General features: G+C 48.5%; 9 protein-coding genes across 9 annotated transcripts; 6 read left to right on the top strand and 3 right to left on the bottom strand.

Moving 5' to 3' along the window:
- Positions 1-505: 505 nt before the first annotated feature.
- HD556DRAFT_727650 (uncharacterized protein) lies at positions 506-7,316 on the top strand. The gene is made up of 28 exons (XM_041311440.1): positions 506-1,246; positions 1,305-1,477; positions 1,529-1,579; positions 1,630-1,692; positions 1,745-1,838; positions 1,888-2,182; positions 2,237-2,276; positions 2,331-2,575; positions 2,630-2,751; positions 2,804-2,829; positions 2,882-2,927; positions 2,981-3,352; positions 3,404-3,699; positions 3,748-3,817; positions 3,872-3,940; positions 3,991-4,316; positions 4,367-4,448; positions 4,498-4,890; positions 4,947-5,038; positions 5,093-5,327; positions 5,381-5,589; positions 5,649-5,913; positions 5,966-6,046; positions 6,100-6,114; positions 6,166-6,214; positions 6,264-6,638; positions 6,705-6,766; positions 6,817-7,316. Exons 1-28 carry the CDS (start codon positions 587-589, stop codon positions 6,961-6,963), a joined length of 4,953 nt encoding a protein of 1,650 aa, XP_041157399.1. The 5' UTR covers positions 506-586; the 3' UTR covers positions 6,964-7,316.
- A 279-nt stretch (positions 7,317-7,595) lies between these two features.
- HD556DRAFT_1295849 (uncharacterized protein) lies at positions 7,596-9,003 on the top strand. Its single transcript, XM_041299431.1, has 6 exons — positions 7,596-7,809; positions 7,864-8,047; positions 8,101-8,304; positions 8,364-8,395; positions 8,446-8,780; positions 8,846-9,003. The coding sequence occupies exons 1-6, from the start codon at positions 7,602-7,604 to the stop codon at positions 8,930-8,932; spliced, it is 1,050 nt and encodes a 349-aa protein (XP_041157398.1). The 5' UTR covers positions 7,596-7,601; the 3' UTR covers positions 8,933-9,003.
- A 666-nt stretch (positions 9,004-9,669) lies between these two features.
- Positions 9,670-11,013, top strand: HD556DRAFT_1242402 (uncharacterized protein; the record flags this gene model as incomplete). The annotated part of the gene is made up of 6 exons (XM_041298274.1): positions 9,670-9,877; positions 9,944-10,127; positions 10,181-10,384; positions 10,442-10,473; positions 10,526-10,863; positions 10,921-11,013. The coding sequence occupies 6 exons, from the start codon at positions 9,670-9,672 to the stop codon at positions 11,011-11,013; spliced, it is 1,059 nt and encodes a 352-aa protein (XP_041157397.1).
- On the bottom strand, positions 10,975-13,036 carry HD556DRAFT_728056 (uncharacterized protein). Its single transcript, XM_041311442.1, has 5 exons — positions 12,523-13,036; positions 12,383-12,475; positions 12,205-12,318; positions 11,612-12,142; positions 10,975-11,555 (listed from the first exon to the last, which is right to left on the bottom strand). The coding sequence occupies exons 1-5, from the start codon at positions 12,676-12,678 to the stop codon at positions 11,187-11,189; spliced, it is 1,263 nt and encodes a 420-aa protein (XP_041157396.1). The 5' UTR covers positions 12,679-13,036; the 3' UTR covers positions 10,975-11,186.
- Positions 13,037-15,024: 1,988 nt separating this feature from the next.
- HD556DRAFT_1528989 (CHAT domain-containing protein) lies at positions 15,025-18,931 on the bottom strand. The gene is made up of 6 exons (XM_041309395.1): positions 18,780-18,931; positions 18,573-18,723; positions 18,378-18,517; positions 18,233-18,330; positions 16,918-18,177; positions 15,025-16,870 (listed from the first exon to the last, which is right to left on the bottom strand). Exons 1-6 carry the CDS (start codon positions 18,817-18,819, stop codon positions 15,230-15,232), a joined length of 3,330 nt encoding a protein of 1,109 aa, XP_041157395.1. The 5' UTR covers positions 18,820-18,931; the 3' UTR covers positions 15,025-15,229.
- Positions 18,932-21,010: 2,079 nt separating this feature from the next.
- Positions 21,011-21,693, top strand: HD556DRAFT_1391829 (uncharacterized protein). Its single transcript, XM_041303569.1, has one exon. It carries the CDS (start codon positions 21,057-21,059, stop codon positions 21,513-21,515), a length of 459 nt encoding a protein of 152 aa, XP_041157394.1. The 5' UTR covers positions 21,011-21,056; the 3' UTR covers positions 21,516-21,693.
- A 757-nt stretch (positions 21,694-22,450) lies between these two features.
- Positions 22,451-23,177, top strand: HD556DRAFT_1242332 (uncharacterized protein; the record flags this gene model as incomplete). Its single annotated transcript, XM_041298272.1, has 5 exons — positions 22,451-22,470; positions 22,524-22,727; positions 22,787-22,815; positions 22,867-22,968; positions 23,011-23,177. Coding segments are annotated over 5 exons (522 nt in total), but the record flags the coding sequence as incomplete, so codon positions are not given.
- A 306-nt stretch (positions 23,178-23,483) lies between these two features.
- Positions 23,484-24,975, bottom strand: HD556DRAFT_1310633 (uncharacterized protein; the record flags this gene model as incomplete). The annotated part of the gene is made up of 5 exons (XM_041300437.1): positions 23,484-23,852; positions 23,909-24,439; positions 24,502-24,615; positions 24,680-24,772; positions 24,820-24,975. 5 exons carry the CDS (start codon positions 24,973-24,975, stop codon positions 23,484-23,486), a joined length of 1,263 nt encoding a protein of 420 aa, XP_041157392.1.
- Positions 24,816-25,695, top strand: HD556DRAFT_727498 (uncharacterized protein). Its single transcript, XM_041311439.1, has one exon. The coding sequence runs from the start codon at positions 25,163-25,165 to the stop codon at positions 25,601-25,603; it is 441 nt and encodes a 146-aa protein (XP_041157391.1). The 5' UTR covers positions 24,816-25,162; the 3' UTR covers positions 25,604-25,695.
- The last annotated feature ends 167 nt before the right edge of the window (positions 25,696-25,862 follow it).

The raw sequence follows: 25,862 nt of genomic DNA, 5'->3' as shown, positions 1-25,862 counted from the left end.
CCTAAGGGTGGCCTGGGAGTTGAGAACAGGCGCGTCAGGGGCGCTAGGATGATGATGGGGGTTCGAGATAAAAATATATATTTGCCGGGGCACTTGTGTCGTATGCACTGTCAAAGGACCACCGGCAATCTGTGCGAAAAGATTGTCCTGAAAGCAGATTCATTCTCTTGCCGCATCTTGTGTGTTGAGCGCAAGATACTAATATCAGTACTTCAGCACTCGACGCAGCCTGTCGCAATATTGGCCGCTATGCGCGGCAATTTTGCGTTGATGGCTGTCGCTGAGCTTGATACCACTAGTAAGTTTCCTCTGTCCGCGGCCATCTTGCGCAGTATCAGCGCTGATACTGCGCACCGTTGCATATTACTACTTACGTATCATTATTGGCCCCGTTTATGTAATGGCAATGAGCTGTTCCAATAAGCGTTGACCAAATAGTTGAACAAGCTTGTCGAACGTACGTTCAACGTGTTCCTTACCGTTACTCTACAATTCGACAGGTTTACTCACCACTGTCCACCACAATCACCACTACCACTTCAGAAAGTGCACGGGATACCCCATCCCAAAGCTTCTCTGGAGACCAATGGTGATTCAATTATGCCCAGGCATCAATGCACCTGATTTATCAGATGCCTGCGTACGCACCTCCCTTGGGGCGATTGTACCCGCTGCGCTCGTCTTAGCGTTGTGTCTCTTCTCCATACCACGCATTCCTGCATTCGCTCGTCCACTTGCTAGCCTTATTAAATCCCCCTTCCGCAGTTTCTTGACCTTGCGCGAGGCCGAAGCTCTAGATAGTCAAGGGGAAAACACAGACGACCTTGTCATCGACAATACCGTTCCTTTATGGCGCACCGTACTACTCTCATTTGTCGCTTTGGTCGAGGCCCTCGTTTGGTCTGCTGCCGGTGCATACAGCATCATCATGCATAAGGCTTATATTTGGCCGGGTATCGCGCAACTTCTCATTTCTGCCACTTGGATATATGCCTCCTGCAAGCCTGTCTTCTGGCCCAAGCCGACTATCCACTTCGATCTCTTCTCCTTATTTGTGCTACACTTCGTCTTTGGCATCATCCTGTTCGGTGGTACTTTGTACGAGTACGAGGTTTTCGGTGTCCCATTGCCTCAGCTCCCATTCTTGGGCCTCATTTCCAATCTCATCGCCATTATGGTGCTCCTGACCGTCGTAGGAAATATGCCCTTTGAGCTGCCAAGCAACCGTATCAAGAAGGAAGATATTGTAGGCCGCTATCTTTTTAATTATTGCCCACTTGCTTATCTCCTTACCCGCGTCATAGTATGTCAAGTACTCTCCTGAAGATTATGCCACTATGTGGGAGTGGATAACGTTCTCATGGGTCCAGCCACTTATCACTCGTGGCTCGAACATGACCATGAGCGAGGATGACGTTTGGAAACTTAGTCCCACCCAGCAATCCCGCCCAGTGTTCATCAAGTTCAGCACCATCATGTACGTATATATCATGCTACGAGGTGACCACTTGTTGATGTTAAATGTCAGTCGCTCTTCTCTCCTTCGCCGTCTCTGGGCTGCCAACTCGCTAGATCTTATGTGAGCCCCTGTCCTCTTTTACTGGAAATTTCACTCAACGCTCGAGTCAGACTGGATTTCTTGCTGACTTATGTCAGCGTCATATTCGCCTACGCTTCGCCATTCCTTTTAAAGTGAGTACTGCTTCTTATTGTATTAATTGCTACTGAGCTCAACGATTTTCAGGCGTATCCTTGATGCTATCGAGGAATCTTCCGCAGAGGACCGATTCCAAGCATACATCTATGCTTTCTTGGCCTTCCTGTGCACGTTGCTAAAGGTATGTATCTAGGTCTCTTATTCGGGAGCTCTCATTTACGTCGTATCAGGCAGAAGCTGATGTCCAACACCTGTGGTTCGGACGGCGAGCGGCGACAAGGATGCGTGTAGAGCTGATGGCTGCCATCTATGACAAAGCTCTCAAGCGTCAGGACTACTCGGGCATTATCGACAAGGACAAAGCCAAGGAGGCTGCCGATAAAAAAGCAGGAATCAAGCCTGTTGAGAATGCGACCTCGGATGACCCCAAGGCTGGCGCGGATGTTGGAAAAATTGTCAATCTGATGGCTGTAGATGCAAACAGGATTGCTATGATGGTATCTGGCGCATATTTCATCTATGGAGGTCAGTTACGTTTGTCCTCCCTTGTCTGGTAATTGATCCTATCGCTATTGATAGCTCCGTTCGAGATTATCATTGCCACGACCTTCCTCTACAAGTAAGGAAGTCCACTCGTGTCAATCAGTTGAAGCATCTCACCTTCTATTTACAGTCTTCTCGGTCTATCTGCATTTGCCGGCTTTGTCGTTCTCCTCGCTGGCTGGCCCCTGAACAGCTTTGTCACTAAACGCAGCGTCCGCATTCACAAGGGTGTCTCTGCTTCGCGAGACAAACGCATGGCTGTCCTTAACGAGCTCATCGGAGCTGTCAAATTCATCAAGTTCTTCGCGTGGGAGGACCGCTGGATTCAACGGGCTATGGAGGCACGAGGAGTGGAGATGAATTGGATGGTGAAGGGTAAGTAGCTGCACCGTCATTTTTTGGAAGTCGTCTGACGCGCCATTTCACTAGCTCGGATCAACTCAGTGATGTTTTCCCTGATCTGGACATCTGCTCCTATTTTGGTGTCGCTCATATCATTCTTCACTTTCGTGTACCAAGGCAACCAGCTGACTGTGTCGGTTGCTTTCACGGTGAGTCCGGTGACTGTGGAAATAAGGTGAGGTTGCTGATGCAGTTTTTCAGTCTATCGCGCTGTTCAGCATGATTCGGTAAGTAGTTAATGATATATTTATCTCGTTCTCGGGCTTATGCGGGCATCAGTCAGCCGTTGAATGTTATCCCAGCTTGGATTGTTCAAATATTACAGGTATGATAGCATCATTCATTTTTAGAGCGTTGTATCTGATGGCGGACTTTCAGACTGGCGTTGCGTTAAAACGTATCGAGAAATACCTCGAAGAGGACGAAGTCGATGATCAGGTGTCTTCTATCAAGAGGGCTCGCGCACCCTATAGCGATGAAGAGGATGACACCCTTTCAATTGAGAATGGATTCTTCAAGTGGAATGAAGTTCCCGAGCAACCTGAGGAAACTTCAAAAGGCAAGGGCAAAAGCCACTCTCGTGCTAGTTCGAGTGACGAAACTGCGACTGCCGTCGATTCCGAGTCCGGGTCCATCCGTTCGTCGCCCGAAGATCATAGATTTGAGCTCAAGGATATTTCGATACGGTTTCCCGAGGGCGAGCTGTCTGTGATTACTGGACCGACGGCGAGTGGCAAAACTGCTTTGCTCGTGAGTAAAGTTCCTTCCATTCAATATAAATTTCACATGATGCTTTGTTAGATGGCACTGCTGGGCGAGATGACTATCATCAGCGGCAAACTGACTATCTCGAAAAATACGTCGAAGATCGACGAGAATGGACTTATGCATTCAATCTCATATGCTGCTCAATCACCATGGCTGCGTCATCAGTCCATTAAAGAGAACATTCTATTTGGGCAACCTTTTGACGAGGAGAGGTATAACGATGTCGTCGAGTGCTGTGCGCTGCAGCCGGATTTGAATATCTTGGAGGATGGAGACGATACTGAGATTGGCTCTAGGGGGGTCAGCTTGTCAGGTGGCCAAAAAGCTCGGTGAGGCATGGGTTTTAGATCTTTGTTCGGGATGCTCATGGTATTCAGTGTTGCACTTGCTCGAGCCGTATATGCTCGCACGAAGTATGTCCTGTTGGATGATCCATTAAGTGCTGTGGTGAGTTACTATCTATGTGTTCATATGCTACCCTCGTGCTTATGTTACGAATAGGACAGTCACACTGCGCGGTTCTTGTACGATAGACTCTTCCGCGGACCGTTGATGGCAAACCGTACGGTGGTATGTCTGTCATTCACGATGATACAACGCGGTGTTAAATCCGTTCACAGATCTTAGTCACTCACCACGTGGAGCTCGTGCTCCCTGGCACTCATTACCTCGTCCGCATACTGGATGGTCGCATCGATACCAAGGGCACTGTCAAGGATCTCCGCGCGCAGGGCGTTCTGGACCACATTGCGCAGGATTCCACTGCAGAAGCCAAAGAAGAGGAATCTGTCGCAGCCTTTGAGGTCCCTGTTGAAGCGCAGGAGGACAGCGATGAGGCAGACACGCCTGTAGAATCAAAGAAAAAGCCTAGAAAGCTCATCAAGGAGGAGCACCGGGAGGCTGGAGGCGTCAAATGGGCAATTTATAACGCGTACTTGAAAGCATCGTAAGGGTCTCGTTACATTTCAGGTGTTGCGTGGGCTGACTACGGGGCAGGTCGTACTGGACATGGTTTATGCTTGGGATGCTCATTGTTTGTTCGCAGAGCTTAGGTGTTATTGAGAAGCTCTGGGTTCGGGTTAGTCGATACTCTCTTCTTCATTATTGTTACTTTATGTTTGTTATAGGAATGGGGTCAAGCATACGGCGATGGCACCGAGCCAGCTCCGTACATCATGCCGTCCTCTGTATTGACCGAGAATGAGGTGCTGATGAACGGCTACATGCCCTACCATGACTATCAACACTACTCGAACAGCTACTTCCATGTTAACACCACTGGCTTCGGCCCCATCACGTTGCCTGACGTTCATGAACATCCGCTATACTACGTTGGTATTTATGGGCTGATCGGCTTCGCCACCGCGGCAGTGGGCATCTTGTCGATCTCTATTCAGTACACCGGAGCGTTGAAAGCGTCAAGATCTATTTTCCGCAAGCTCTTGACGGGTGTCGTGCGTGCCACAATGCGCTGGCATGATGTCACCCCGGCTGGTCGCATGCTCAATAGATTCGGAAAGGTGAGACTAAAAGCACTGTAGTTTTGGATCGTCAACTCACACATGGTGGTCTCTAGGATATTGAAACCATTGACACTAATCTCGCGGGCTCGCTATCAGCTGTCAACTCTTCATTGGCGACGTTTGCGGCTGCGATTTTCACCGTCGTGTAAGTCACTGCTCACATCTCGACAAGTCATATGCTCATACATTGGCCCCCTAGTATTTTCTTCCCGATTTTCCTTATCCCTGCTGTGATCATAGGTTTCTTCTATCGCCTACTAGCTCTTGGGTATCTGAAGACTGGCAGAGATCTTCGTCGTATGGAGTCTAATTCTCGGTCGCCTATCTTCTCTGGCTTTGGCGAGTTGCTTGAGGGTATTGTTACGGTCCGGGCCTTCTCTGCTGAAGAGCGCTTTTTGGACGACCTACACGATAAGATCGACGTTACTACCAAGGTAGACTCGAACTCAATTTTACTGTACGATGGCATTGACGGTTGCTGTGACAGATGTGGTACAATTTCTGGATGACGAATCGATGGCTCTTGTTGAACTTTGATGCGCTCGGTGGGTTGGCTGTGTTGGCCACTACTCTCCTTGCGCTATCGGGCTATGTCTCAGCTGGTACCGCGGGTTTGTGTATCACGAGTGCTATGACCTTTACTACCAGTGTCTATTGGGCTTGTCGGTTCTGGACCGCACTTGAGCTTGATCTAAAGTATGTGGAGATGATTTATGATGTTCTTATACTCATGTGCATCTGTCTCGCCCTTTCAGCTCCGTCGAGCGTGTTGTAGAATACCTTGATTTGCCTCAAGAGCCTCCTGCCATCATCGAGTCCAGTCGTCCTCCTGCTTACTGGCCTTCTAGTTCGACGAAGGAAGGGTTGCTAACCGTCGAGGACCTGGTCATCAAATATTCCCCTGAGCTCCCTCCCGTCTTGCATAACGTTTCTTTTACTTTGAATGCGAAAGAGCGAATTGGGCTTTTGGGACGCACAGGTAGTGGAAAGTCGACTTTGGCGATGAGTATTCTTCGTTTTGTAGGTGATGCTTGATAAAGGACGGTTTATGTTTGCTGAGCTGGTCTGTTAGGTCGATCCTGTCAGTGGTCGTATCTTGATCGATGGGATTGATATCTCTACGATTGGTGTCCATGACCTTCGCTCTCGTTTGGTGAGTGTCCAATATATTACTTGTATGTACCCTGTTGCTAACTTGTATGTCAGACTTTCATTCCCCAGGTGAGTCTGTATTGTAGTGCCGTGCCTCACATGAGATTGATCTAGCGGCAGGATGCGACTCTGTTCTCGGGCACATTGAGAGATAACCTTGATCCGTTCAGTGAGTTAATATTTCTGGTTGTGGTACATAGATGTCGAACCCCTTTCAGGCGAACACGAAGATAGCGAATGTTTGGACGTGCTGTACCGCGTGCAAATGCTCAGTCAAAGTGCTTACCAATCCCAACATACCTCCCGCGCACCATCCCGTGCATCCACGCCTGACGATGCCGCCTCTTCTGCTGCATCGACGGCTGTCACTGACGTGGAGTCAAAGACGACCGTCACGCTCGATACCCAGGTGTCCGCAGGTGGCACAAACTTCTCGCAGGGTCAACGGCAGCTCATCGCGATGGCGCGCGCGCTGCTTAGGCGAAGCTCGATTATTGTGCTTGATGAGGCAACAAGTAGCATTGATTTTAGCACCGACGCCAAAATTCAGGCGACGATTAGGGAGGAGTTTACGGATTCCTTGTTACTCACGGGTTAGTGATCCACTTTGGGAGACTAGCTGACATTTGCTGATGTTGTGTATATTTATGGTTTCTTAGTCGCGCACAGATTACGCACCGTGATTGATTACGACCGTCTTATTGTGCTCGATGCAGGAGTGGTGCGTATTATAATAGGTTATGCGGACTCACGCTCATGTATGACCACCAGGTTGCGGAGTTCGACACACCTTTGAATCTGATCCAGAAGGAGGATGGCATTTTCAGGACGATGTGCCTCAAGAGTGGCACGTTCACTGAGCTTGAAGCGGCTGCCAAGGCCAAGGCTGAACGTGATGTGGCCAAGGCTAGCGCATAATCGAATACTTGACTGAGCGACTCATGAATTGACTTATTCTGTATCAAACGTGGTTAGCTAAAGTGGTCCTATGATCACGATGAAATTGATGCCAGCACATTGTCAGTCGCTTATGTAAGATTATTCCGTAAATAGATGACTACGGGCCCGCAGTGTCCATGATGGATTCAGACAAAGATCTGGCCCGAACACCACCAAAATATCAACGGTGGAGATTTGCAAGCCGAGAACACGCGTCTGCTCACAAAGCATTCGGACTTCTTTCTGAGTTTTTCACATGAACTTAGGAGATCTCCGCATCTTGTACCAACTCGTCTGCATCCATCAGAAACACCTTCCGTATTTTGAAAACTCCTAGTCTTGATTACAACAAAATACCACCGACATGTATTCTCGCAGTTGATCCAAGCACTTATCAGCGTCTTCAGCATACCGACGATCATGGAGCTATCTTATTCGTCGGATATAGGCCTTATTCACATCATCTTCGATGCATCATCACCATTTGAATGAGTAATTCAGTGATGACTACTGGCCCCTCCATGATGCCATATCATGATGCGGGGTGTCAAACGGCGTACTATTAAAGTTGCTCGAATGGATTCTCTTCGAATCCATTACAAGCCTTCCGAATCATCATGAAGAAGTCAGTTCTCGGTTTCGTGATCGATCAATGGTCGGTGGTGCACCCAGTGGAGACAGCTGATCTATCTGGGAAAACAGTTCTCGTCGTCGGTGCCAATGTAGGTATTGGACTCGAGGCGTCAAAACACTTTGCCCGGATGCGACCAGCGCGGTTGATAATTGCCTGTCGTAACGAGGCCAAGGGGAAGGTCGCTTTGGTTGGTACGTATAATCTATTTGATGTGAAATCATTGATTCTATTTTCTGAACTTGAAGAAATCGAATGGGAGACCGGATACAATGGATGCGAGCTCTGGATAGTCGACCTTGCCAACTTTGCATCAGTAACCGCGTTCGCTGATAAATTCGAGAAGGAAGGCGGCGATTTGCATATCCTGGTCATGAACGCAGGGATCGTGCAGCCTGACTACCAACTCACCACTGATGGCTGGGAGTCTGTGTTGGTCTATTTTATCTTTCTGCCTGCTGTTATTGCTTATATCCACTGTCCAGACTACAAGTTAATCATCTTGCAACGTCATTGCTCTCGTTGCTCCTCATTCCACGACTAATTGCTGCGGGGAAAATGTCTTCAACACCTTCACGGATGGTAATTGTGTCCAGTGAATTCCACTACTGGATCACGCCCGCGAAAGAGGTCCAGGCCTCCTCGAAACCACTTGAAATGTTGAGCAGCCAAGAGTGGTGTATCCCCGAGTAAGCAAACAAATCAAACTCTACTTTCATATGGACATCTCTTACTCAATATCTCTCAGGCACATGCAATCCCGGTATCACGAGTCAAAGCGTACGTGCCTGTTATCTTCTCTACCCGCTTCAACCTGACCATTCACCCAGTGTTGAATATCCTCTTCGTTCGCGCCTTAACGGACAGGTTGCATTCCGTCACACCACTCAGTGCCGTAGCCGTGAACCCAGGATTTTGTCATTCACAACTACTGCGCGTCTGGAGCGAGGGAACCTTTTCATTTTTCAAAATAGTGCTCGCCATTAAGAAGCGTCTCTTGGCTTGGACGGCCGAACAAGGTAGCCGTCAGCTTATATTTGCTGCAGTGGGCGGACGAGACAATGAAGAGACTATGAAAGGCGGCTACGTAAGCCTTGGTCGCATCGAGGAAGTCGCCGATTTCGTGCTGAGCGACGAGGGCCATAAAATGCAAGACACTATTTGGGTACGAGTCCAAGTCCACTGATTCGTCTTAGGTCCGTGACTAACATTTTTGACATTTTCTGTCAGAATGAGACTATAGATATTCTCGACCGAGTTTCCGACAAGATCGCTCCAATAGTCCAGGATTATCTATGTAGTAGTACTATAAACTGAAATGTACACGTGATGTACGTCTACGGAATAGTAGTGCGTGCCTGATGGAATCGACATTTTTGGAGACGGACGCATCGAGAACTCAGACAACGGTAGAACGGCGTGATGGTTATTGGTCCAACGAAGAATTGAGGTGAAAGAAGGCCCAAGTAGAGAGATCCTGCGCTCTTGAATCGAACAAAAAAAATATCTCCAAGAAATAGCGTGCAACCTGCGGCGAGACCACGGTCCTCTTGATCTCTTCGGAGGGATCCCCCCAGCTATGGCTAGCAGGAGTGAAATAATATCCCAGAGTTATATTTACCTTATTGATGGACCTCTTGCGTAACGTCGTTACGAGGACTAGCGCTGGTGGATCGGATCATTGTCCAGCACAGGCTTACTTAATAAGCATTGTCAGTGGAAGTAGCCGTGCGTCATGGACAAAGAACCAGTGCGCGTACGGTATACCATCTTACTAGCTGACACGTTTTTGCAGTTGATCCAGGCACTGCCTGTTAGCGTCTTGAGGCTTGAGCTTACCAAGGAGGATGATGCAGTTATCCTGTTCGTTCGATGCAGGCCGTACGCGTAACCACTCATCATCATGATGACTCACCAAGAGTAATGCAGTGACCGAGTCACTACCAGCCCCTCCGTAATGCATGATACGGCCCGGTGTACCGAACGGGGTGGAGTGCTATTAAAGTCGTTCGAATGGTTTCTCTTTGAATCTATTACAAGCCTTCCGAATCATCATGAAAAAGTCAGTTCTCGGTGTTGTGATCGATCAATGGTCGGTGGTGCCCCCAGTGGAGACAGCTGATCTATCTGGGAAAACAGTTCTCGTCGTCGGCGCCAATGTAGGCATTGGACTCGAGGCGTCAAAACACTTCGCCCGTATGCGACCAGCGCGGTTGATAATTGCCTGCCGTAGCGAGGCCAAGGGGAAGGTCGCTTTGGCTGGTATGTACAACCGTTTAAATCGAACTTGATGTGAGACCATTGACTTTTATGTTACTGAATTTGAAGAAATCGAACAAGAGACCGGATACAATGGATGCGAACTCTGGATAGTCGACCTTGCCAACTTTGCATCAGTGACCGCGTTCGCTGATAAATTCGAGAAGGACGGCGGCGATTTGCATATCCTGGTTATGAACGCAGGGATCGTGCAGCCCCACTACCAACTCACCACTGATGGCTGGGAGTCTGTGTTGGTCTATTTTATTTTTCTGCCCGCAGTTACCGCTTATATCCACTCTCCAGACTACAAGTTAATCATCTTGCAACGTCGTTGCTTTCGTTGCTCCTCATTCCGCAACTAGTTGCTGCGGGAAGAAAGTCCTCAACACCTTCACGGATGGTAATTGTATCCAGTGGTGTTCTCTACTGGCTCACACCCGCAGAAGAGATCAAGACTTCCTCGAAACCACTTGAAACGCTGAGCAGCGAAGAGTGGTGCATCCCTGAGTAAGCAAACAAATCAAACTTTACCTTCATATGAAAATCTCATACTTGATCTCTTAGGCACATGCAATCCCGGTATCAAGAGTCAAAGCGTATGTGCCTCCTATGCTCTCTACCCTACTTCAATCTGACAAACTCAACCAGTGTTCAACTTCTTCTTTGTTCGTGCCTTGACGAACAGATTGCAATCCGTCACACCACTCACTTCCGTAGCCGTGACGCCAGGATTCTGTTATTCACAACTACGTCGTGCCTGGTACGAGAAACCGACCTTTTCATTTGTCAAAATAGCGCTCGCTATTCAGGAGCGTCTCCTGGCGTGGACGGCCGAACAAGGCAGCCGTCAGCTTGTATTTGCTGCGGTGGGCGGACGAGACGATGAAGAGAATATGAAAGGCGGATTCGTAAGCCGTGGTCGCCTTGTGGAAATCGCCGATTTCGTGCTGAGCGACGAGGGTCATGAAATGCAGGACACTGTTTGGGTAGGAGTCCAAGTCTGCCTTTCATCGATGACGGACCTTTCTAACATTTTCCATCAGAAAGAGACGATAGCCATTCTGACCGGCGTTTCTGACAAGATTGGTCAAATAGTCCAGGATTACCTGATAGTATCTGACTCGTCCATAAATTGACATGTATATGTGATGTGTCCGCAGAATAGTGTGCGTCATTTGATATATTGTTCTTTGTGCTTGTCGACTCTTGCGATCTTGTCTCCTTGATGCCAGAAACAGCACATCTGCAGCTCTAGTATTGTCAATGGTCGAGCTCAAGAAGTATTCAGATTGAGGTGTCAATTTGTAGTTCAAGTCTGTTCGGGCAACCCAATCCCGGGGTGAGTTTCAGCCCATTGGAGACGTTCGTCCACCCAGATCTCACGGTCATTAGAAGCCCAAACGCTGACCTGGAAGCACAACAGGTCTGTAAGCCGACGGAAAGGACGACCCATGTCATACGCCTCTCTCCACTCTGGATATAGGGCAGACCCTTCCATTGCTGAAAGAAAAGCAGCACGCAAAACATTCCTTTCTTCGCTGGTTCCGCCTTCGTAACTGGATTCTGGGTCATCCGCATCTTGAAGCCATCGTGGGATCACTGCGCATTCCCATACAGGCGCGATGGTAGCTGCTTCAAAGTCGATAAAGCCAGTCACTCGACCTGAATCGGTATCGATCTACCATACGCATGTGCGTTGAAGATAAGCATCATAAGGGGCATGCATTGACGTACCATGACATTTGATAAACGGAAGTCGTCCAACTTTAAGGAGAATGGTGTTCGTGGAGTGGTGACATTGGCAGGTACCAACGTATCACCGGGATAAACAGAGCATAGACTAATAGCCTTTCTCATAACACGCTCCCCGAGTTCGAGTTGCCTCTCTGCCGACTCAGTAGGGTCGCATTCGTGAAGCTCCGAAAGAACGACCGAACGGTGATTGGAGATAAAATCGAGTTCTGCTCGTAGATTGCTTGAAAGATATTCAGTTACGGTAGAGAAAGGACCTCTGTTGGGATCGACGTTTTTTGAGATGGGCGCGTCAGGAACTCGGACAACGCCATCGAGAGCACGGTAGAATGGCGTGCTGATTATTGGACCGACGAGGAATTGAGGTGAAAGGGAGCTCAAGTAGAGAGATCCTGCGCTTTCGAATCGAAGAGAGAATATCTCCAAGAAATAGCGTGCAACCTGCGACACCACGGTCTTCTTCACCTCTTCGGAGAGATCCCCCCAACTATGGCTAGCAGGGGTACCTTTAATCTTAAGTTCGCGATGTATGAGTGAAACATCCCAGACGGGACACATTAGATTTGGCAACCTACTTTATCCAAGATCATGTATTCCGCTCCAACAGGATTCGATGCGTCAGAGTTCCATGCATGGATTCGTGGAACAGGTATATTTGTGAACGCAGCGATCATCTTGCACGTCGCAACCTTTTGAAAGAACATAGAGTTTTCATACCAATGCGAATAACATACAACGTGAATTCATAGCTACCTCCGATTCAAGCTTGTCCTTTGGGAACGCAGGAGAGGCCACTCGAACGACAGCATCAAGAGGAGCACCATCCGATCGCAAGATATCATATACCTATAAAAATATCAAACATAACCTGTGCGATGTAATTCCAGACGGACCTTGTGATAACCTCCTTCAGCCAGTTTCTCCAGCTTGCAGCTTGTCAAGAAATGAAGATCAACAACCGATTGCAATTCGGCAAGGCTAAAGGAATCGGGTTGGCCGTCTCCATCGTATGAAAACGTAGAGATTCGATCATCATCGACGTCGCCCATATGTGCTGCAAGAGATCAGGTTTGAAAGAGTTCTTCGTGATCACTAGCACTGGTACTAATGGCGTAGTATGTCAGAAGGTGTGGGAAACTTTGTACGGAGAACTAGTACACGCAGTTTAAATCAGCGATATCATACTGGCCCAAGCCGGGGCTTGCAGGCCGAGCTGAGTCCGAGAACAAATTCTGTCTTTGATTGAGACATGATGAAACGATGTTAACAGTCACATACGCCAACTAGTACGGTTACCAATACTAACATTCACTCAAGCGACAAGCGACATTGAGTATATTCAAAACCTAAATACTACCACGCACATCCTCAAGACGGAGAGCCATAACCCATCCTCCAACATATTGTCTCCTTCAAAGTTCCAGACTGGTTTCAATATACATATACATATATTCTGTGCTTCCTGTAGAAAGGTATACATAATGTAGAACCAATGACAGTGATGTTTGTTTTGGACGTACCAATTTCTCTTTACTTCTTACTCCTGATGGCCTGGCTGGCGGTCTCGCAAGCGGAACATGACTCCGTCTGGTATTTCACCCATTTCTTGTGGGTGATAATCTGTGTTACACCTCCCTGCGTAGTAGCTGACCCTTTTCCCTCGCAAGTTTCGGAACATTTGGGGCAGTAACCAAGTTTTGCGGCTCTCTTCGTAGACTTGCCACATTTGCAGTGATGAACACTGGGGTAGGGTGGCATGGTAAATGAGATTGAATGTTGGTAACTGCGATGTGACTTGGCGTGAGGGTGTTAAAGAAAAATGGCTCAGTAAGACAGAAGAGTGGAGAGTACAGTCCCAGCAGTGGCTTTATTTAAAGGGATAGCAACAATGGGATACTGATCGAAACTTGTGATAAGTACGCCACTAAGTGTGGGGCAGCAACGGTACCTGATCTAGTGAGCTCCAGAAATATGTCGCAGAATCACAGAAAAGTCGGTACTTCAGTGCTCACCTGGTCCTCCGAGATATTATTGAAATCTGCGTCAGCTGTCACGAAGATCAAATTACACCCTAGTCCCAAAGACGTTAGCCGCAACACGGCGCAGAGCATATCGCATTATCCAATTTCAAACCTAGGTCTAGATGGATTGGTCGCGAGTCTAGGTGGCTGTTGGCATACATATACCGTGTCACAACCGCGGCAGGTCGCGTCAATTTCACCTAGCCCGCCTACGCCCTCCATCATACGAAAACGTAGACATTCGACATCGTCCATGCTGCACGAGATTGGATTTGAAAGAGGTGATGTTAGAAGGTGTGGGAAACTTGCCCGGGGAACTAATAGTAATATTATGTAACGACAACTTGAAGTATGCGCCTTTCCCAGCTCAGCCTCAAGCTCAAAGAGTCAGGCCTAGTCAGGCCCAAGGACTTAGGGTCTAGTGCTCGAGCATCCTGTTATTCGACTTTTACACGCATAAAATCTTGTTGATATCGCCTTGAGACTCAGTATTAGACTATACTGCTGCAATTTTTTAGCGCCGACACACGAATTTCCACCGTACACTTCAGCTAAGGTAGTACATCCCTTGGTGTCCTCGCAGAGGAGGTGTCGATGGTTCACTTCTGCCCACACGCAACCGATTGTCGACCTCCAACAAACCATTATCGGACGTTGTTCCTAGAGGCTGACCCTGCGATCCCCCAGGAATGGCTATTCTTGAAATGATCCATAGTAGCGTTGACCTGTACTTTTGGGTCACCGAAGGAACTACGGTCGAAACGGTCAAGGGTGGAATGCAGGTACCAGTATTTTTTTCTTTTCGTGTGGGACCACTCTATAGCTGATGTTTACTTGACGGGCGCATAGCTACTATCATCGAAAGTACCCCACCAACATCGGGCTTGAACTAAGGGGTATAGTGCAGGGGGAATTCATTCAGGGACTCCGTTTACCAGACTTTCATTTGGCATGTCATCGGTTCATCAACTAACCCGTGCACGCACTCACAGTCGGCTGAAAAATTGAAGCGCTGGACTTGGCCCTGAGCGGTGAACATGTGGGCTGGCCGAGGAACGAGGGAGGGCCGACTCTGCTCACTGTTGGGCCATGATATATGATATTCCACTGGTAGTTGCAATAATTACTTGGCATTGTGCATATGAAATACCTATGTCACGAAAGAGATGGCTCAGGGTCCCATGCTTGCTTGGCGGCATCAGGAAGGAACCCCCTTGCTGCATTCATGCATAACGATCTCAGTATTGGCAAGCGGGTGCAAATACCATAGAGCATGAGGGGATTGACAAACGCTCAACTCTAGCATCTGTAGTGACAGTCCTGAGGACCTCCGGATCGCATACGCTCACAACAACCAAATTCAAGTCTGAGTGAGTTGCATCAATGATTCAAGCGTAATTGGAAGGTGTGAGTCGGCTCCTACTATCTAAGCACTCAAGCAAAAGACGAGTCAAGTACACAAGAACTTGAGTGCCATGGTGAAACATGCTAGTCGACAAAAACACAACAGTATACGAAAACAAAATAGCAGATAAACATGTGAATATGTACCAGACGACAGTAATAATACGACGTAGAACTACACACCAATATGAACAAAAACCATCCTCTGCTCGAGCGGAACTTTCGTCTTCACCGCGTGTGTAGCACAGTTGAGTGCCCAGGCCGCCCTCGTGCAGTCCATGACACCACCTTTCGTCAAATCTCCAAACATATACCCGTAAAAAGCTTCGACGACGTGTTTTGCGACAGAGTCGTCGACCTCCCATAGTGTGCCAACGACGCTCTTGAACCCTGAAAACTGAATACCAGCTGCGAGGTGGATCACTTCATCGAGCGTCTCCTCATCGCCTACAGCGGTGTGACAAGCCGATAAGAACGCGAACTCGGCCTGCGGAATATGTCTCTCCATGATATCGAGCAGCGTCAGATGTTCATCTTTCATGACGAAATGCGAATCGTAAGGCTGCGTGGGGTCCTGCTTACCATGACAAGCAAGGTGCACCCAGGTGTTCTGCTGCAAGGCTTCGAGTGCACCTGCTCGTGTGGCTGCATCGCCAGATATAGTGGTGCGGTTGGACGTCGCGGGAACAAGCTTATGCACAAGCTCGAGCTCGTTGTCGACGGCCAACAGCGCCTTGCCTTTCCCTGCACCCGGTTGACCCTGTCCGATCGCCACAAAGGACGGAGGCACGCGCTTCTTCATCAACTGTCTGGATCTGATCAGAGCCGAAAGTGTCGGCGTGTAAGAGCAGATGTAGAGATCCTCCAGGCATGGCTCCTTCCCAGAACGATCCGGCTTTGTTTGGAACGGGTGAGCTGCATGGAGAGGAATGGACGTGAAAGCTGCAGTGGGACACAGCCAGATTCGAGAGCGACGCTGTAGTTTGAGGACGTGCTCGAGTACGTCGACGATGGGTAGCATGATCTGGTCCCATATTATCCGCAAGAGCACTATGAGATCCGTCCTCGACTCCCCTGGATTCATCCGAGATGAATCTCGTATTGCCCTGGTGAAGCGATCCTTGAGAATCTTCAGATCTGCGAGAGCGATGGACGGCAAAGGAACATGATGGGGGTCTCCTGACGTCGGGACGATGATGGCGCTGCATGAGTATTGACTGGCAACGAGGATGATGACTGGGCCCTGGCGCGCTGCGGCTTGGAGGTCTTCATATGAAGGTGGAAGCAGGAACCGCGTGAACGCCGGAAGATCGCGTATCTCAGCTACAGCTGCTTCCCATTGCCTTGTAAGTCTCCTATACTCTGTTGCTGCTCGATCAGCAGCAGCTCTGTCTGTGATGGTTGCAGAACTCTGGGCTGCATTGGAAACACGCTTGCTCAGCTGCAAATAACTGCACGCCAGTTTCGGATTTGCTGACTCGAGGTCTTCGACTGGAGTCCTGAGTCGAGATGCCAGCGACCACTGCTGGCCACGGCCCTGCTCCACAAGTTCAACTGCCCGCCGTAGATTATCACGACGTATAGCACATGAGGCTGCATCTACAGGTAGTGATCTGGAGAAGGCAGCGGCAGCTTCGCGTCGTGAAATTGTCGATGATCGCGTTGCCAGATGACCGTCAAGAAGGTCGAAACACGTGCTGTATGCCTCTAATGCGGACAAATCACCATGCTGCTCCGCGGCAATGGTCCAATTGCATGCTGTCTTAATACGTTCCGGAAAGCCTTGAGTAGGGTGCCCTGATGCAAGTCTGAAGTTCTGTATAGCCAGCGACAAATCAGCAGGGCCACGTAGAATTTGGTAACGAGCCAAATAGGCTTCTTGCAGCCACATGTAGCTGAAACACCTGTCCGGGTGTAATGAAGGCAGAATGATTGTTGGCAAAGAGTAATGGCCTCCTCGACATCTTCATTCTGTTGAGTTTGCGTGAAACGAGAGCAGAGCACCGAGCTCAAACCTAAAATAGTTGCGGGGCGCTCTGGATGGTCAAGCTGCTTTAACCGAAGGGATTCCCGATACAAATCAATGGCCTCGTTAAGATCCTCGCTAACATGCGATTTATCATGTCTGACTTTGAGCGCAAGGGCAAGGTTGTTAAGTGTGGCGTCACGATGTGGATGCCCAGGTGGCTGCAACGTCAGTGCCTCGCGTTTTAGGCCAATGGCTCGGGTGATGTCATCAATGTCGCCGCGTTGGTTGAAACGAACGACGAGGGCGATCCCTAGTTTGTTCAATGAGCGATCACGATATTTGTGCCCAACAGGGCGCAGACGCAGCGCCTCTTCATGCAAAGAGATGGCATCATCCAGGTCATTAGGTTTGCTTTGGTGTTGGAAGCGCAACGTGAGTGTAACGGCCAAGTTGTACAAGTAGGTATCACGGTCAGCATGTCCCTCGGGGATCAGAGACAGGGCTTCACGATGAAGTTGTATGCTCGTGTCAAGATCATCGATGCTGCCGTGCTGATCAAAACGTCCTTTAACTGCGCATGCAAGCATGTTGAGGGCTCTGTGACGGAGTTGATGGCCCAGAGGACAGAGCTCGAGGACGACTCGTCGAAGGTGGATGCCTTCATCGGATGCGTCTATTGGAATATCGCTGCATCCGCTGATCACATAATCAACACCATTCCCTGCCGCGATGCTACGAAGGTAGGTGGCCTCTGGACAAAGAGGCAGTAGTTCATGATGGAGTTGGGCGGCTTCGCGGATGTCGGCAGCAGTATTTTTCTTGTAGTGGCGCCAAGTCAGCGCTCGGGCGAGATTGAATAGAGATAATGGATGATCGGGATGGGGCTGCGGACGCAATGCAAGGGCGTCACGGAAGAGGGAAGTAATGGCATCGATGTCTTCAACATCATTTCGGACGTAGCCTAAGAGGCGGGCACACGCGAGGTTTGTGAGAGCCGTTGCATGATCTGAATGGCTGACCGGACACTGGTCCAGAACCGACTGAAATTTGTCTACAGCACGTTTCAGGTGAGAGACTGTCTTGCGTCTCACATATTTGACAATTTGTGCATGGCCCGCATCTGTGTCTCGCGCAATCTTGCAGTCTACGAGGGACTGCAATTTGCGTTCTGTCAGCAAAAGCTAATGGATAGATACCAGCGTCGCTCACATCAAACAGTGCATCGTCCTGATAGTTGCAAGCGTGTACAATGGTGGCCTTCAGCTTCAGGGAAGGGTGGACACCGTGCACGGGTGGGAGGGATATATCTACAGGACGTTAGTGTATGTGGATGAACGAGAAGCGAATCACTCACCGAATGGCTCATGTCGATGACTGAGTAGCTCATTCCATGGCATTCTAAGTCTTCCAACGATCTCACCACTGCCAAACATTCGACCAAGCTCAAAGGACGCCCTGATCTCCACTGACAACGCAGGTGAGGAGTGCGATAATCTATGAGCCGATGATCAGTTCTCGCATCGCGTCAGATAGTCTCCAAGGACTTCACAGAGTGACAGAATTCCCCCACACTACAGATTCATCAGGCGATACGAAACTGATGGCTGATTTCCAGCGTCTCCGAGAGTCGACATTGACGGATATGTGGATACCAGCGGGAATGCGCCCAGAAGGGACTTGAAAATTCTTTCCACTGATAACTGTAGATCGAGTGTGAGGATGATAATTGATACGACGGTAGTTCAGAGGGACTCGCCATCAAGTCTAATATATCGGCCTTCTGAGCTACCAGGCATGACGGTGTGATGGAGCAAATTGATGAGGATTGAAGATGGGCTGAGTGGTGTGGACGGTATCAGTGAGAAAGTAAGACGAGGGTAAGGATATGGTATGTGGATAGAGTTCAGCTGAGAGGGAGGTTGAGGGTTCGGGTCATGCTACGCGTCTATTTCCATATTGTCGAAGGCTGTTCAGCACGATATAGACGCTGGTATGATTGCACTAAGCGCTGGGAATGGAGATCACCAGGATTAGCGGAAGAATCTAAAGTAGACAATGTCATGACCAGTCTTCAGCGAAAGTGGCCAGCCAAGGTCGAGCGAGTCTCAGAGTGATTGGACTTGTATCATAGTACTCGTCAGCACACCAAGGCGAGATGTAGAATCGAGTGTATTTTGTATGGTAATGCGAACAATGTTAAAACCACTGAAGACGGCACGCTGAGAACCGAATGATTCGTCTGATTGAGCTGATAGCGGGTGGGAAAATGATCTTGTGTGGACAGAGGAATTAAAAAAGATTGTCAACTTGGATACAACCAATTGTATGCTTACTCGGTGAAGGACGTGATCGCTGCCAGATTCACCCACTGCCGAGCTCTGATATCAAGTACTGTGGGAGAGAAATACATCATTGGCACCGGATGAACAGGCCAGCAGATCGTGTAGGGAAGCCTTGACACGCGCACGGACGTCGACTCGATCACGGATCCTTGAGGTGGCCACCTATCCACATCATCCTCGGACAAGGTTAGCAACACGTCCTGCCAAGGAATTCAATTTTCTATTTCAGTACAACTCCCGTGACCGTGTTGCTCATGTGATGCTATTGCCACCGATATCAACGGTTTTGAAACACTTACATCACTTCATCTTGGCTCTCCTGGACGCTGCACCTCGTAGAATTCTTGAAAGCAAGGGGCACTTTTACTGTCTCTTTTTGCATTCTGAATCTTTTCCAAGCTTGTCTCAGTTGGTTTTGCGTAACAAAATCACATTGCTGACCACCTTTGCAGCGTGTGTATATTAGGTGTGTGGCGACTTGAAGCTCGACTTGTTTGCTCATTCTAACTGTTGTTCCAGGTCTCAATATTCAATCACGTTCCTCGTCGCTCATAACATCGTCCATCGCATTTTGCTATCACTTCTGACATGCCCTGGCAATCCCTTGCCGGTGTTTCCACTTTGTTGCCCGTCCTTTCAGCAGTTTATATTGTTTCTACTATGAAATACACGTCTCACCTTACTATGTGCCAAGTGGATGGTACGACTCAGCGATAAAAGTACAGGAGTAGCAAGCCTTACAGGATGCGCATGTTCCTTTTAGACTTGGCGTGCTACTTTCGCTGATGACTGATCTTGACGTTGCTAACTTCTTTTAGCATGTACAGACTCTGCCGCTAACATTCTCAAGTCGACTATCATTCTCAGCGCTGTGTATGATCACACGTATATCGTGCCAAACATACAAATGCCATGGAAATACATGCACGACAAGACCTGGTCCACCCACCTCTTCTCCTACCCCCGTCTTTTCATACTCCCCACTCATCACTGCACCTACCGCTAGGCACATACTTTCCGCTGATCTTCAAATCAACCTTGGTTTCCAGGAATGGATTGCATTCCAGGGTTTGAATTGCGATGAACCTTCTTGTGATCGATATGCGTGGAGCAAGCTGGTCAAGGACCAACACACTATGGTACGGGCCATAGTAACTCTGGGGTGTTGTCTCGCAAACTAACGCGTTTGTTGCAGGATCTCATGCAATCCATATTGGATACTCTCCTGACAGTCCACAGCCAGCGAACGTTCTGGAAGGCATGGTGCGTTTTGAAGCGACACTTCTGCATCACTCTCGTTTACCTTTACCTAGGAACGGGGCAAAAGACGGTTACTCTGCAACATGATCAAGCGCCCGATGCTTGACGTTTGGGCGAATGACATCCCATACCTTACCGATGTGCAACCTTGGGCCGCCAAACTAGCATTGGTGAGTACCATCCGCAGCATCTCTGACGGTGGCTGAGCGCTGAGCTTGTGATCGAGTGGAATGCGTTGGTGGTTGTAGACCGTGGGGATGTAAGTATCATCTTTCAAAGCGTCCATTATATTCCTTAGACACCTAGCACAGTATTTTATGCCAATAGCGTAGTCTAGTAGCCGAATGGTGCATGAAAAAAAATAACTCACCCATATTTTGAACAACGTAGAGCAAAATAGGTTCGGAGCGGTATTGGGGAGTTGGGAGCTCATGCGCCGTTACGATTCAGTACACGAAGGCCAAAAGGAAGTCGGACTCAGGCAGGGATACTGTCTTCGATTTGAGGGAGCGCGAAACAATGTTAACTACACATTCAGCGTATTCAAATCCCAGATCCTGTGTCTACGCATAGCCTCAGGACGGAGAGCCACCATAAACCACCCTCTAACATCTTCTCCTTCGAAGTTCCAGACTGGTTTCAAAAAAATATATTCTGTATGTCCTGTAGGCAGGTATATTAATGTAGAATCAACGATAGTGATGTTTGTGTTGAACATACCAATTCCTCCTTACTCCTTACTCTCGATGGCCTCCCTGACATACTTGCAAGCGGAACATGACCCTGACTGGTATTTCACCCACGTGTCGTGGGTGATATTCTGTGTCACGCCTCCCTTCGTAGTAGCTGTACCTCTTCCCTCGCAAGTTTCGGAACATTTGGGGCAGTAACCAATTCTCGCGGCTCTCTTCGTCGAATTGCCGCATTGGCAGTGATGCAAGCAGGGGAAGGGCGGCATGGTATATGTGATTGAGTGACTGCGATGTGACTTCGCGCGAGGGTGTTATAGAAAAATGGCTCAGTGAAACGGAACAGTGCCAGAGAGATGTAGTACAGTCCTAGCAGTGGCTGTATTTAAAGGGGTAGCGGCATTAATTGCGTTGTATGAACCGTGGAAGGTGAGCAAACTTCTCGCATCATTCCTATCAAAAATGTCTCACTGTTGTCGTCGCAGAAAAATGTCGCCGAGAGGGCAGGCCCTGTCCTGCCGCGCATTACTCCCACTGTCACTGTGTTGCCACCGGACGCATGTTTTCTAGTAGCAATCACGTACTTTTCGATGCGCCTGGAACATCAGTAACTTGAAGCCCGATCATTCGGATCAGGTACCTAAAATCCGAGGTGGCCCGGAGGACCAGGGGGGAACAAGGAACTTGTGATGATAAATACACCACTAAGGGGCAGCAACATTAATAAGACTTGATTCATGCATCATATCAGGGACCAGGGGACTTGTGATAAGTACCAGCAAGAGGCGTGCAATGAATCTCAGGGAACTCTGATGATTCCGAACTGTTGTATGTGATCTAAGTAAGAATTGGCCGGGGACCCGTCGACTTGTTGATGTGTTGTTTGGTTGCTTACAGAATTTTAACTCCTCCTTGGCACTTGGCTCTTGGCTTGTCGGCCTCAAACGGAAATTATCGTTAGTCCAATACACATGCATGTAGTATGATTATACGAAGTACCAATACACTTGATGAATCGCTCAGATACCTAATCTTTGGGGAACAACATTCATCTGCATTATTTCTACCGTCCTGACGTTCATCAGGTCTCGATCAGTGGATGGGAGCTCTGGATAGTCGACTTTGCCAACTTTGGCATCGATGGGTGGGAGACCATGTTGGTCTGTTTTATTTTTCCGCGCGCACTTATGGCTCATATTCACCCTTCAGACTACAAGTCAATTATCTGGCAACATCATTGCTGTCATTGCTCCTCATTCCGCGACCAGTTGCTGCGGGGAGAAAGTCTTCAACACCTTCACGGATGGTAATTGTGTCCAGTGATGCCCTCTACTGGATTACACCTGCAAAAGAGATCGAGACTTCCTCGAAACCACCTGAAACGCTGAGCAGCGAAGAGTGGTGCATCCCCAAGTAAGAAAACAAATCAAAATTCACCTTCAAATGAAATTTTCTTACTCGATATCTCTTAGGCACAAATCCCGGTATCAAGAGTCAAAGCGTATGTGCCTCCTACGCTCTCTACCCACTTCAATCTGACAAATTCAACCAGTGTTCAACTTCTTTGTTCATGCCTCGACGAACAGGTTGCAATCCGTCACACCACTCACTGCCGTAGCCGTGACCCCAGGATTCTGTTATTCACAACTACGTCGTGCCTGATACGAGAAACCGACCTTTTCATTTGTCAAAATAGCGCTTGCCATTCAGGAGCGTCTCCTGGCTTGGACGGCTGAACAAGGCAGCCGTCAGCTTGTATTTGCTGCGGTGGGCGGACGAGACGATGAAGAGAATATGAAAGGCGGATTCGTAAGCCATGGTCGCCTTGTGCAGGTCGCCGATTTTGAGCGACGAGGGTCATGAAATGCAGGACACTGTTTGGGTAGGAGTTCAAGTCTGCCTTTCGTCAATGACTGACCTTTCTAACTTTTTCCATCAGAAGGAGACGATAGAGATTCTGACCTACGTCTCTGACAAGATTGGTCCGACAGTCCAGGATTACATAGTAGTAGTACCTGACTCGTCCATAAATTGACATGTTTATGTGATTTGTCTGCAGAATAGTGCGCCTTTCGATATATTGTTCTTTGTACTTGTCGACTCGGGCGAACGTGTCTCCTTAATGCCAGAAACAGTACATCTACAGTTCTGGTATTGTCAATTGGTAGTTCAAGTCTGTTCAGGCAACCCAATCCCGGGGTGAGTTTCAGCCCATTCGAGACGTTCGTTCACCCAGGTCTCACGGTCATTAGAAGCCCAAACGCTGACCTGGAAGCACAACAGGTCTGTAAGCCGACGGAAAGGACGACCCATGTCATACGCCTCTCTCCACTCTGGATATCGGGCAGACCCTTCCATTGCTGAAAGAAAAGCAGCACGCAAAACATTTCTTTCTTCGCTGGTTCCGCCTTCGTAACTGGATTCTGGGTCATCCGCATCTTGAAGCCATCGTGGGATCACTGCGCATTCCCATACAGGCGCGATGGTAGCTGCTTCAAAGTCGATAAAGCCAGTCACTCGACCTGAATCGGTATCGATCTACCACACGCATGTGCGTTGAAGATAAGCATCATGAGGGTCATGCAACGACGTACCATGACATTTGATAAACGGAAGTCGTCCAACTTTAAGGAGAATGGTCTTCGTGGAGTGGTGACATTGGCAGGTACCGACGTATCACCGGGATAAACAGAGCATAGATTAATAGCCTTTCTCATAACACGCTCCCCGAGTTCGAGTTGCCTCTCTGCCGACTCAGTAGGGTCGCATTCGTGAAGCTCCGAAAGAACGACCGAACGGTGATTGGAGATAAAATCGAGTTCTGCTCGTAGATTGCTTGAAAGATATTCAGTTACGGTAGAAAAAGGACCTCTGTTGGGATCGCCGTTTTTTGAGATGGGCGCGTCAGGAACTCGGACAACGCCATCGAGAGCACGGTAGAACGGCGTGCTGATTATTGGTCCGACGAGGAATTGAGGTGAAAGAGAGCTCAAGTAGAGAGATCCTGCGCTTTCGAATCGAAGAGAGAATATCTCCAAGAAATAGCGTGCAACCTGCGACACCACGGTCTTCTTCACCTCTTCGGAGAGATCCCCCCAGCTATGGCTAGCAGGGGTCCCTTTAATCTTGAGTTTGCGATGTATGAGTGAAACATCCCACACGGGACACATTAAATTTGGCAACTTACTTTATCCAAGATCATGTATTCCGCTCCAACAGGATTCGATGCGTCAGAGTTCCATGCATGGATTCGTGGAACAGGTATATTTGTGAACGCAGCGATCATCTTGCACGTCGCAACCTTTTGAAAGAACATAGAGTTTTTATACCAATGCGAATAACATACAACGTGTATTCATAGCTACCTCCGATTCAAGCTTGTCCTTTGGGAACGCAGGAGAGGCCACTCGAACGACAGCATCAAGAGGAGCACCATCCGATCGCAATATATCATATACCTATAAAAATATCAAACATAAACTGTGCGATGTAATTCCAGACGGACCTTGTGATAACCTCCTTCAGCCAGTTTCTCCAGCTTGCAGCTTGTCAAGAAATGAAGATCAACGACCGATTGCAATTCGGCAAGGCTAAAGGAATCGGGTTGGCCGTCTCCATCGTACGAAAATGTAGACATTCGATCATCATCGACGTCGCCCATATGTGCTGCAAGAGATTAGGTTTGAAAGAGTTCGTCGTGAATCGTGATCACTAGCACTGGTACTAATGGCGTAGAATGTCAGAATGTGTGTGAAACTTTGCCACTGTACGGACAACGAGGACCTCGGATCGATCATCGCATACGCTCACAAGTGGAACATCTCCGAGTCTGTCCTCGATCGTCGTCAATGCATATGCATCCTCGATGCTGGCCCATGTCCTTAACAATTTATTCCATGTCACTGGCTCATCGATGCCTTTCCCGTATATATGACGAGTTCACATTCAGCACGATTCACAACGCTTCCTCATTGCTTCCTCAGCACCTTTCACTTAGCTCATCCTCACTGAGCGTCTCATCATTGGTGGCTTGGCGGGCCGATCTCTCTGACTTGAAGGTGTGTTGCTCCACATATGACCTTGTCATGTGTTTGCTGAAATCCAATAACACGAATTCATTAGCGCGAAAATTAATCAAGTCCTCCTGCACCGCAAGCGCATCTATGTTTATCAAACTCGGCTCAAGAAGACGATGGAAATTTGCCATTCGAGTTTCGTCTTCAGGTATACCTCATGTTGCACTCCAATGCCACAGGGCGACTCACATGACTGAAGGGGCAGGTCACTGACATTCTTTCTGCGACCAACAACTGTTTATTACTGCTTCTCATCGAGAATGTTCGTATAGTGGCAACAACCTGTTGGCGAGAGCAGTAGAAGATGGTCAAAGAGTTCACAAGCGACACCCCACCCAAACGCAACGTGGAAATCGAAGTTTATCCTTCACCTATGTTTATCCCGTGCATCCAACGTCTAACGTCTACCTTTTTTTTTTTTAAAAAAATCAATTTTATTGTCCTTCGGGGTCGAAGACCCTATGTAGGGCAT

The sequence above is a fragment of the Suillus plorans genome, assembly GCF_016647745.1.
Source record: "Suillus plorans strain S12 chromosome Unknown HD556scaffold_50, whole genome shotgun sequence".
Taxonomy (NCBI): Eukaryota; Fungi; Basidiomycota; class Agaricomycetes; order Boletales; family Suillaceae; genus Suillus; species Suillus plorans.
This window is presented reverse-complemented; position numbering and strand designations above follow the sequence as displayed.

Excerpts from the sequence above, each read along its gene's own strand:
- HD556DRAFT_728056 (XM_041311442.1), bottom strand. The coding sequence starts at position 12,678 with ATGGGCGACGTCGATGATGATCGAATCTCTACGTTTTCATACGATGGA. Across the intron at positions 12,476-12,522 it reads CTGAAGGAGGTTATCACAAG|GTATATGATATCTTGCGATC; the intron begins GTCCGTCTGGAA and ends ATATTTTTATAG. Across the intron at positions 11,556-11,611 it reads TCCGTTTATCAAATGTCATG|ATCGATACCGATTCAGGTCG; the intron begins GTACGTCAATGC and ends TGCGTATGGTAG.
- HD556DRAFT_1528989 (XM_041309395.1), bottom strand. The coding sequence starts at position 18,819 with ATGCCTGGTAGCTCAGAAGGCCGATATATTAGACTTGATG. Across the intron at positions 18,518-18,572 it reads TGGGGGAATTCTGTCACTCT|ATTATCGCACTCCTCACCTG; the intron begins GTGAAGTCCTTG and ends ATCGGCTCATAG. Across the intron at positions 18,331-18,377 it reads TCATCGACATGAGCCATTCG|ATATATCCCTCCCACCCGTG; the intron begins GTGAGTGATTCG and ends AACGTCCTGTAG.
- HD556DRAFT_1295849 (XM_041299431.1), top strand. The coding sequence starts at position 7,602 with ATGAAGAAGTCAGTTCTCGGTTTCGTGATCGATCAATGGTCGGTGGTG. Across the intron at positions 8,305-8,363 it reads CAAGAGTGGTGTATCCCCGA|GCACATGCAATCCCGGTATC; the intron begins GTAAGCAAACAA and ends AATATCTCTCAG. Across the intron at positions 8,781-8,845 it reads AAATGCAAGACACTATTTGG|AATGAGACTATAGATATTCT; the intron begins GTACGAGTCCAA and ends ATTTTCTGTCAG.
- HD556DRAFT_727650 (XM_041311440.1), top strand. The coding sequence starts at position 587 with ATGGTGATTCAATTATGCCCAGGCATCAATGCACCTGATTTATCAGAT. Across the intron at positions 1,580-1,629 it reads GCCAACTCGCTAGATCTTAT|ACTGGATTTCTTGCTGACTT; the intron begins GTGAGCCCCTGT and ends CGCTCGAGTCAG. Across the intron at positions 5,914-5,965 it reads CGATGAGTATTCTTCGTTTT|GTCGATCCTGTCAGTGGTCG; the intron begins GTAGGTGATGCT and ends CTGGTCTGTTAG.
- HD556DRAFT_1391829 (XM_041303569.1), top strand. The coding sequence starts at position 21,057 with ATGCGCCGTTACGATTCAGTACACGAAGGCCAAAAGGAAGTCGGACTC.
- HD556DRAFT_727498 (XM_041311439.1), top strand. The coding sequence starts at position 25,163 with ATGCATATGCATCCTCGATGCTGGCCCATGTCCTTAACAATTTATTCC.